Source organism: Oncorhynchus clarkii, chromosome 27, assembly GCF_045791955.1.
Source record: "Oncorhynchus clarkii lewisi isolate Uvic-CL-2024 chromosome 27, UVic_Ocla_1.0, whole genome shotgun sequence".
In the NCBI taxonomy this organism is placed as follows: Eukaryota; Metazoa; Chordata; class Actinopteri; order Salmoniformes; family Salmonidae; genus Oncorhynchus; species Oncorhynchus clarkii.
This window is the reverse complement of record NC_092173.1, coordinates 9948951-9960378: the sequence shown is the minus strand read 5'-3', so window position 1 is coordinate 9960378 and position 11428 is coordinate 9948951. Positions and strand designations below refer to the sequence as shown.

The following is an 11428-nucleotide window of genomic DNA, read 5'->3' as shown; positions in this document are numbered from 1 at the left end:
TGTATCTTACCAAGAAGATGCAACATTTACATGACAAAATAAATTCCACGTTTCTCTTTGAGGCAGAATATAGATTCAAAGAACACGTCTTGAGAATTCAATGTAAATGATGCCCGGTCTAGCATATATGCTTTCATGAACAATTCTTGAGTTGACTTGGTATCTGATAGAGAGAGCATATGCACAACGGGGTGTGTATGCAGTGTAAGATAATGTTCAGGTTATCTTGACGTACACAGGGACGGGATACTCCACAGAGGGCTGGAATGGGAGCGGTATCACATTCTCTGAGCCACCTGTGTACAGTCCAATAATAGTGCTTTAATCACATGACAAGACCTGCTGTTAGACCTCCATAACATGTCATTGCTCCCTGTACAAACATTTATGATCCATCAAGGGTCAAAATGCACTTACATGTATAATACATTACAAGACATGTTATACAAGCTTTTGTAATGGCTCATGGCTCATTTAACTGATGCCTGACACACACACAGTTCATAGGAAGTGTTACCATAAAGATGTTGGCAGTTAGATCTTAAAGAGATTTAGGGGTAAACACTAAACCTCTTCTGGATGGGTTTCTACTAGCAAAAAGTCTGCTGTAACAATGGCATGTGAGATGTGTAAGGTTCTTCAAGTCTGAATTCCCACATTATAGCAAAAAGGCAGCCATCCATTTTACCGTAGCAATGCCATATGCTACGTTTAGCATGTTTTTCTCTAATCATTTCATAGTAGCTCACATTGTGTATGTAGCCTATAGCCAAAGTTTGTCAACATCTCAATTCCTACATTCCAACTATTGTTCACATACAAGCACACCTATTCGGTTTTGTTCTTCATTTACAGTTTTTCTCGATTGCTAAGACACTTGTAATTAAAACTGGGGTCCATTTGATCTTCATCACAACCTAACGAGCACAACGGTCTTCTTTTTTTGCACAACTGTTTGTCATTTCTCATTGCTTTCACACATAATGCAAATGCTAAAGCACATTTTTGCAAAACAGTAAATACAACTCTCTATAAAGACTCCAAACTCAGTTGACTAAATCAGGACAAACAAAATTAAAACATGTTGGTCACAGTTACATCTGAGTCATTTAGCAGACACTCCTATCAAGAACGACTTACAGGAGCAATTGGGGTTCAGTGGCTTTCTCAACAGTCAATGCAAATTACTACTATGTGTGAACCTCTTTTGCAAGTGTGCAAAACTTCTTTGCGCAATTGTTCAATCAGCATTCACAGTCCTCATTCATGCATACAAGAGTTTCTGTTTGAAAGAATGGACCAAGTAAGAGGCCCCGGGGGCAAGGACAAAGGAGAGGCAGAGGCAGAGGCAGAGGCCGAGGGCAAGGACAAGGACAAAGGAGAGGCAGAGGCAGAGGCAGAGGGCAAGGACAAAAGGAGAGGCAGAGGCCGAGGCAGAGGCAGAGGCAAAGGCAGAGGACAAGGACAAAAGGAGAGGCAGAGGCAGAGGGCAAGGACAAAAGGAGAGGCAGAGGCAGAGGCCGGGGGCAAGGACAAAAGGAGAGGCAGAGGGCAAGGACAAGGACAAGGACAAAGGAGAGGCAGAGGCAGAGGCCGAGGGCAAGGACAAGGACAAAGGAGAGGCAGAGGCAGAGGGCAAGGACAAAAGGAGAGGCAGAGGCCGAGGCAGAGGCAGAGGCAAAGGCAGAGGACAATGACAAAAGGAGAGGCAGAGGCAGAGGGCAAGGACAAAAGGACAGCCAGAGGCAGAGGCAGAGGGCAAGGACAAAAGGAGAGGCAGAGGCAGAGGCAGAGGCCGGGGGCAAGGACAAAAGGAGAGGCAGAGGGCAAGGACAAAAGGAGAGGCAGAGGCAGAGGGGCCAATAGAGGAAGATTAAATTGGAAAAAGGTCAAATAAAGCCTTTTGTTTCTGGATATATATGTTCTTGATTGACAGTTTTTTTCTGCATTGGTCATCTTTGGTAAAGTAAAAAAACATTTTTAGAAAAAATGATGCAGCCAATGTTGTGATTATATACAGTGCCTTGCGAAAGTATTCGGCCCCCTTGAACTTTGCGACCTTTTGCCACATTTCAGGCTTCAAACATAAAGATATAAAACTGTATTTTTTTGTGAAGAATCAACAACAAGTGGGACACAATCATGAAGTGGAACGACATTTATTGGATATTTCAAACTTTTTTAACAAATCAAAAACTGAAAAATTGGGTGTGCAAAATTATTCAGACCCTTTACTTTCAGTGCAGCAAACTCTCTCCAGAAGTTCAGTGAGGATCTCTGAATGATCCAATGTTGACCTAAATTACTAATGATGATAAATACAATCCACCTGTGTGTAATCAGGTCTCCGTATAAATGCACCTGCACTGTGATAGTCTCAGAGGTCCGTTAAAAGCGCAGAGAGCATCATGAAGAACAAGGAACACACCAGGCAGGTCCGAGATACTGTTGTGAAGAAGTTTAAAGCCGGATTTGGATACAAAAAGATTTCCCAAGCTTTAAACATCCCAAGGAGCACTGTGCAAGCGATAATATTGAAATGGAAGGAGTATCAGACCACTGCAAATCTACCAAGACCTGGCCGTCCCTCTAAACTTTCAGCTCATACAAAGAGAAGACTGATCAGAGATGCAGCCAAGAGGCCCATGATCACTCTGGATGAACTGCAGAGATCTACAGCTGAGGTGGGAGACTCTGTCCATAGGACAACAATCAGTCGTATATTGCACAAATCTGGCCTTTATGGAAGAGTGGCAAGAAGAAAGCCATTTCTTAAAGATATCCATAAAAAGTTTTATTTAAAGTTTGCCACAAGCCACCTGGGAGAAACACCAAACATGTGGAAGAAGGTGCTCTGGTCAGATGAAACCAAAATGTAACTTTTTGGCAACAATGCAAAACGCTATGTTTGGCGTAAAAGCAAAACAGCTGAACACACCATCCCCACTGTCAAACATGGTGGTGGCAGCATCATGGTTTGGGCCTGCTTTTCTTCAGCAGGGACAGGGAAGATGGTTAAAATTGATGGGAAGATGGATGGAGCCAAATACAGGACCATTCTGGAAGAAAACCTGATGGAGTCTGCAAAAGACCTGAGACTGGGACGGAGATTTGTCTTCCAACAAGACAATGATACAAAACATAAAGCAAAATCTACAATGGAATGGTTCAAAAATAAACATATCCAGGTGTTAGAATGGCCAAGTCAAAGTCCAGACCTGAATCCAATCGAGAATCTGTGGAAAGAACTGAAAACTGCTGTTCACAAATGCTCTCCATCCAACCTCACTGAGCTCGAGCTGTTTTGCAAGGAGGAATGGGAACAAATTTCAGTCTCTCGATGTGCAAAACTGATAGAGACATACCCCAAGCGACTTACAGCTGTAATCGCAGCAAAAGGTGGCGCTACAAAGTATTAACTTAAGGGGGCTGAATAATTTTGCACGCCCAATTTTTCAGTTTTTGATTTGTTAAAAAAGTTTGAAATATCCAATAAATGTCGTTCCACTTCATGATTGTGTCCCACTTGTTGTTGATTCTTCACAAAAAAATACAGTTTTATATCTTTATGTTTGAAGCCTGAAATGTGGCAAAAGGTTGCAAAGTTCAAGGGGGCCGAATACTTTCGCAAGGCACTGTATATTCAATGTGCGGGACAAAATTGAGGCTGTGATTAAGAAGTTGGAGCTCTTTTCTTTCTGCATTAACAAGGACAACACACACAGGTCTTTCCATCATTATATTATTTTTTTTGTGTGCAAATTAACTCACGCTTACGGCAATGTCAAATGTGACGTAGCAAAGCACCTGAGTGAGCTGGGTGCGCAATTACGTAAGTACTTTCCTGAAACGGACGACACAAACAACTGGATTCATTATCCCTTTCATGCCCTGCCTCCAGTCCACTTACCGATATCTGAACAAGAGAGCCTCATCAAAATTGCAACAAGCGGTTCTGTAAAAATTGAATTTAATCAGAAGCCACTGCCAGATTTCTGGATAGAGCTTTGCTCAGATTATCCTGCCTTGGCAAATCACACTGTTAATACACTGATGCCCTTTGCAACCATGTATCTATGTGAGAGTGGATTCTCGGCCCTCAGTAGCATGAAAACGAATTACTTGCGCAAAACTGTGTTTGGAAAATTATTTAAGACTGAGACTCTCTCCAATACAACCCAACAGTGCAGAGTTATGTGCATCCTTTCAAGCACACCCTTCTCATTAACATGTGGTGAGTTATTCACAATGTTTCATGAGCAAATAAGGTTTTATATATAAAGATGGCTAAATAAAGAGCAAAATGATTGATTATTATTATATTATTATTTGTGCCCTGATCCTATAAGAGCTCTTTGTCACTTCCCAAGAGCCGGGTTGTGACAAAAACTCATTCTTATGTTTAATAAATGTATCATATAGTGTGTGTGTGTGTGTGGCAGGCTCGCAATGATGGCAAAAAACAACATTTGAGTGTGACCCTGGTGCTAGAGGGGATATGCAGCTTGAATGTTTGAAGGGGAACATGACTATAAAAAGCTTGGGAACCACTGACCTAGGTGATCAGAGAGTTCACTGTGTCTGGACCGAGCTTTCAAACACTATCATTTTTCTTATTTTAAGGAGGGAGCGTTTGTTGCGATTTTGTGTTTTAGTCCAAGGCTTTCCATTCCTTTTTTTTTACAGAAATATCCCCACCAGTCATATGTAGTTTTTCTTGATTGCTTGAGCACATTTGTCAAAACGGAATTCACTTTTTCTAAACAATTAACATGCAGCCCCAAACTGAAACACGTTTCACTTGCAAAATGCATTAACGAATGGAAAGTTATTTCAATCAATCGTTACACAATGGCCAAAGAAATACAAAACTACAACTATCAATATACCCTCTTTAAACGTTAATGTTTAACCCTCTTTCATATGTTGATACTATAATTATAGTATGCACCATAAAAGGCAAGTAAACATACAGTGCCTTGCGAAAGTATTCGGCCCCCTTGAACTTTGCAACCTTTTGCCACATTTCAGGCTTCAAACATAAAGATATAAAACTGTATTTTTTTGTGAAGAATCAACAACAAGTGGGACACAATCATGAAGTGGAACGACATTTATTGGATATTTCAAACTTTTTTAACAAATCAAAAACTGAAAAATTGGGCGTGTAAAATTATTCAGCCCCCTTAAGTTAATACTTTGTAGCGCCACCTTTTGCTGCGATTACAGCTGTAAGTCGCTTGGGGTATGTCTCTATCAGTTTTGCACATCGAGAGACTGAAATTTGTTCCCATTCCTCCTTGCAAAACAGCTCGAGCTCAGTGAGGTTGGATGGAGAGCATTTGTGAACAGCAGTTTTCAGTTCTTTCCACAGATTCTCGATTGGATTCAGGTCTGGACTTTGACTTGGCCATTCTAACACCTGGATATGTTTATTTTTGAACCATTCCATTGTAGATTTTGCTTTATGTTTTGGATCATTGTCTTGTTGGAAGACAAATCTCCGTCCCAGTCTCAGGTCTTTTGCAGACTCCATCAGGTTTTCTTCCAGAATGGTCCTGTATTTGGCTCCATCCATCTTCCCATCAATTTTAACCATCTTCCCTGTCCCTGCTGAAGAAAAGCAGGCCCAAACCATGATGCTGCCACCACCATGTTTGACAGTGGGGATGGTGTGTTCAGCTGTGTTGCTTTTACGCCAAACATAACGTTTTGCATTGTTGCCAAAAAGTTACATTTTGGTTTCATCTGACCAGAGCACCTTCTTCCACATGTTTGGTGTGTCTCCCAGGTGGCTTGTGGCAAACTTTAAACAACACTTTTTATGGATATCTTTAAGAAATGGCTTTCTTCTTGCCACTCTTCCATAAAGGCCAGATTTGTGCAATATACGACTGATTGTTGTCCTATGGACAGAGTCTCCCACCTCAGCTGTAGATCTCTGCAGTTCATCCAGAGTGATCATGGGCCTCTTGGCTGCATCTCTGATCAGTCTTCTCCTTGTATGAGCTGAAAGTTTAGAGGGACGGCCAGGTCTTGGTAGATTTGCAGTGGTCTGATACTCCTTCCATTTCAATATTATCGCTTGCACAGGGCTCCTTGGGATGTTTAAAGCTTGGGAAATCTTTTTGTATCCAAATCCGGCTTTAAACTTCTTCACAACAGTATCTCGGACCTGCCTGGTGTGTTCCTTGTTCTTCATGATGCTCTCTGCGCTTTTGACGGATCTCTGAGACTATCACAGTGCAGGTGCATTTAAACGGAGACTTGATTACACACAGGTGGATTGTATTTATCATCATTAGTCATTTAGGTCAACATTCGATCATTCAGAGATCCTCACTGAACTTCTGGAGAGAGTTTGCTGCACTGAAAGTAAAGGGTCTGAATAATTTTGCACGCCCAATTTTTCAGTGTTTGATTTGTTAAAAAAGTTTGAAATATCCAATAAATGTCGTTCCACTTCATGATTGTGTCCCACTTGTTGTTGATTCTTCACAAAAAAATACAGTTTTATATCTTTATGTTTGAAGCATGAAATGTGGCAAAAGGTCGCAAAGTTCAAGGGGGCCGAATACTTTCGCAAGGCACTGTAGTTGCAGAGAGTCCCTGTAATCCTAGATTCAGATCATTCAGGCAAGAAAAAACATCACACAGATAGGCCAGTCGTGTGAGAAACTTGTCATCATGCAAGCGGTCAGACAAGTGAAAATTAATTAAGGTCAGTAAACTTTAAGTTCGTCTCTCAATTAAAAAACAAAGTGTCAATACTTTGCCCCCTGATAACCAGCGCACTTCTGTATGTTGTAAAAGCGTTCAATGGTCGCTGCCTATATCATAGCATAATGCAGAAAATACACAAACATTCAGGGGCCTTGCTTTAACAAAGTTAACCATTTTCACTGTAGTGTCCAAAATGTCTTTCAAGCTGTCAGGCATTCCCTTGGCAGCTAGAGCCTCTTGGTGGATGCTGCAGTGTACCCAAGTATACCCAACTGCTTGCACGCGCATTACCACTTCACTATGTCTCCCTGTCATGGATTTTGCGCCATCAGTACAGATACCAACACATCTTGACCACCAAAGTCCATTTGATGTCACAAAGCTGTCCAGTACTTTAAAAATATCCTCTCCTGTTGTCCTGGTTTCCAGTGGTTTGTAGAAGAGGAAGTCTTCCTTAATTGACCCACCATAAACATAACAGAAATATACTGTATCAGGAGCTGTGCCAGGCCCGCCATGTCTGTTGACTCATCCAACCGCAACGCATAGAATTCACTGGCTTGTATGCGAAGCAGTAATTGTTTCAAAACATCTCCTGCCATGTCACTGATGCGTTATGAAACAATGTTGTTTGACAGGCATTGTCTGTATAGTGTTTTGGGCCTTTTCCTCCAGCATTGGCCCTGCCATATCTGCGGCAGCAGGAAGAATTAAGTCCTCCACAATAGTATGGGGCTTGCCTGTCCTAGCCACTCGGTAGCTCACCATATAAGACGCTTCTAGACCCTTCTTATTAATGGTATCTGTTGCTTTTGTCATGACGTTGCCCTGTTGGGTAAGGTTTATGACCCCCCCATAAACACTTTTCCCTCTTTTCTTTCCACTCTACAGAATGGACTCTTGGAAAGCCCTTTGTTAACATAGAGAGAGTATGGTAACAGCAAATGGTTGGGGAATGAAATAATATTCACACTATCAACCAGTTGAAAGTGTCCGTTTGTACTTAAAGAATATGATGTCAGATCAGTTGGTGTCTGGGACATTTTATCTGATGATTGGACGACATAAATTGTATCTTGGAAAGTCAGATTCACATAGAATTGTTGTGCAATTTTAATGTTTAAATATGAAACTATTTGTAAAGATTAAATGTAGTTTTAGCTTCTAAATGAGAGAATTGTTTTCATAAGTAAACTATGCTCACTCAGTGGCCACGTCCAAGTAGACAGACGTTGGTTGAGAACTATGAAACGCACCCTTCTCTCCCACAGTACAAAAGCCCATTGACGGAAGTCAAACTCAGTTCCCGATGACGTGAGGACTGGTGTCCATACGTTTAAAAGGGCTAATTTCAACGTGGAGTTGACGATCACCATGCTGGAATGGTGAATTTCAAGTAGACCAGCCAGAATACAGCACAAGCTGATTATGGGAACTTGGTCTGAACTTTGAATGATTATTCACTAAAGAAGAAGTGAAACCTCCTAAACGTTGAGTTATCAGCTGCAGTTGTAAACGTACGTGGCCTAGGAAAGGACAGACAATCTCAGAAGAACGACAGGGTACTTTAACGTATCCGGTCTACAACACTACGACCAGAAAGATTCTTCAAAGGACAATGGTAATCTCTGCTGGGTAAACCAGTCTTCCATCTTCGACCCATCTATTGAAGCGCAGCTCAGAGTAAATATATATATCTTGCTTTTTCCTCTTCCGAATGGGCGGTTATTAGAATGCACAAGAATCTGTATTTACTGTAGCATAGCTTCTCAAGGTTTGATAGAGACCCAATCCCTTTGTCCCTCAGTCTTCCCGCTCTTTCATTCAAACCCAACCCCCCTTCCTTTGTGTAACCAGCCGTCATATTGGCTTAGCCATCGATGTGTCTTCTATCCTGTGTGTGTATATATAAATAATTAAGCCAATTTGTGTATTTCTGATTCAACTTATTATCTAGGGTTCGTGCAGATAACCAAGTACTTACGACAATCAGAATGAGACTGATCGAGGTGACGATTAATAATTGACTGCTACTGATATAAAAGACCTTCAGATCTTTAAGAGTCTTTAACCGCTCTATATAAATTAATGCTTCCGTGCCCAAGTTATTAATGGTTTAATTGTTGCATGGTTTAATTCAACGTGATCAATTAAACGTTAGGTAATCGATTTGATTAAATAGCATGTCATAGAATTTAATCAGTCAGACACACGACACTTTTATACGTCTTACTACTCGAAAGTCATCTTTATTCTCGCTCAAAAAACTCCCGTGGCTTATTTTTTAAAGAGAAGAGTGAAGGTTTCTCGCGAGTGAGTAACGGTTAATGTGATTGGATGTTAATTATTTGACTAGGCTACCTGTATTTGACATTGTGTTGCTATTTCACTGAACGCTAGCGAGATGGTTTAATTTTTATTTTGGGCAGTGAAAAGAGGCAACTCAGGCGAGAGAAAAAAACTCACCCAAATGTATAGCCCCGTTGGAAAATATAAATGTACTGTTTGAAAATGTGAATAAAAATACCTGATCTAGGTCATAGTACATGAACCCTCATTCCCCTGCTTTGGAGCCCCTTTTGAGCTCATTGTGTTTAAACCAGCCATTAGAAAAAGCTTTTGTAACAGAAAGCGTTTGTATTCCTGCAAAACCATAATCACAGGGTTTGGTTGTAGAGTTCGGATATCAAATCAAAACACATTTTATTGGTCAAATATTTAGCAGATGTTATTGCGGGTGTAGCGAAAGGCTTTTGTTCCTAGACCCAAAACTGTGCAGCAGTATCTCACAATTCACAACAATACACACAAATCTAAAAGTAAAATACATATATAAGTATTAGGACGGGCAATGTCGGAGTGGCATTGACTAAAATACAGTAGAATAGAATATACAAACAAAATACTGCAAAGTTTCTTAGGAGCTAGAAGCAGAGCTGCCATGTCTGTCGGCGCCATCTTGAGAGTGGGATGCATTCGGACAGGTAATTCATCATAGCCAGGATACATTGAGACTACCGCTATCCTCAGGGGTTGGACACTGGACTGGAACACTTTAATTTCCCCCAGATTGGGCCTCAGCCCCTCATCAGAGAGAGAGAAAAAAGACATGTTTATACCTGGTTCTAAAATATGCATCCTTTGTCCTGATTATAATTTTGGTGTAGACAATTAAAAGACACATTGTTATCAGAATATGATCTGATCTTATAAGTGTAAAGGGACCAAATCAGGACAAATGTCTTATGTTAGTAGCAGTTTTAAACGGGCTGAGAGAGAGAAATGATCAATAGAGAGAGAAATTATCAATTGAGAGAGAAATAATCAATTGAGAAAGAGAGAAGTCAGAGAAAGATGCCAGGGGAAAAAGAGAGAGAAAGAGAGAAAGAAGAGAAAGAGAAGACAAATAAGAGAAATAGAGAGACAGAGAAAGAGTGAGAGAGCGAGAGAGAGTAGTAGTGAGAGAAAGTGAAATGGTCAATTGAGAGAGAACGAGAGAGAAATAATAAATTGACAGAACGAGAAATAAATAATCAATTGAGAAAGAGAGAAGCGAGAGAAAGAAGCGGGTGAAAAAGCGAGAAAGAGAAATAGAGGAAGAAGAAAATGAGAGAAATAGAGAGAGAAGAGAAATAGAGAGAGAGAGAGAGAGAGAGAGAGAGAAGAGAAATAGAGAGAGAGAGAAGAGAAATAGAGAGAGAGAGAGAGAGAAGAGAAATAGAGAGAGAGAAGAAAGAGAGAAGAGAAATAGAGAGAGAGAAGAAAGAGAGAGAAGAGAAAGAGAGAGAAGAGAAATAGAGAGAGAGACAGAAGAGAAAGAAAGAGTGAGAATGGAGAGAGAGAGAGATGCATGCTAGCCCACATTATGAACTGCTATGTTTCCAGATCAGTACAAAGAATAGCATCGCTGTAACGCTTGTCTGTGGTGGAAGAAGAGGAGGACCAATGCGCAGCTTGGTAAGTGTCCATATTGATAATTTATTATCATGAACACAAAAACAAGAGACGCGAACGAATGAAACGAAACAGTCCTGTACGGTGAAAACAGAACATAATCACCCACAACTCAAGGGTGAAAACAGGCTACCTATGTATGGTTCTCAATCAGGGACAACGATTGACAGCTGCCTCTGATTGAGAACCATACCAGGCCAAACACAGAAATCCCAAATCATAGAAAAAAGAACATAGACAACCCACCCAACTCACACCCTGACCGTACTAAAACAAAGACAAAACAAAGGAGCTAAGGTCAGAACGTGACAATCGGCAGTTCAGATTTTTTTCATCTTATTGCCGTAATATAGTTGTGTTGTTTAGTAAAACATGTATTTTTTTAAATGTTTCGACAATGAATGATAGAATGACTCATCTATTTGACAGATAATTATCAATGTAATTACAAAATGTAAAAATCAAGACTCTCCTTTCCATTGATTCCTTATACAGTGAGAGAAAAAAGTATTTGATCCCCTGCTGATTTTTGTTTTCCCACTGAAAAAGAAATGATCAATCTATAATTGTAATGGTATTAAAACCATGGTTTAATGGTTTTAATTTGAACAGTGAGAGCCAGAATAACAACAAAAAAAATCCAGAAAAACGCATGTCAAAAATGTTATAAATTGATTTGTATTTTAATGAGGGAAATAAGTATTTGACCCCTATGCAAAATATGACTTAGTACTTGGTGGCAAAACCCTTG

The 11428-nt window shown here is 40.4% G+C and overlaps 1 protein-coding gene across 1 annotated transcript; it reads left to right on the top strand.

The window, feature by feature from the left end:
- Positions 1-1294: 1294 nt before the first annotated feature.
- LOC139385407 (octapeptide-repeat protein T2-like) lies at positions 1295-1897 on the top strand. Its single transcript, XM_071130468.1, has one exon. It carries the CDS (start codon positions 1295-1297, stop codon positions 1895-1897), a length of 603 nt encoding a protein of 200 aa, XP_070986569.1.
- Positions 1898-11428: the final 9531 nt, after the last annotated feature.

Excerpts from the sequence above, each read along its gene's own strand:
- LOC139385407 (XM_071130468.1), top strand. The coding sequence starts at position 1,295 with ATGGACCAAGTAAGAGGCCCCGGGGGCAAGGACAAAGGAGAGGCAGAG.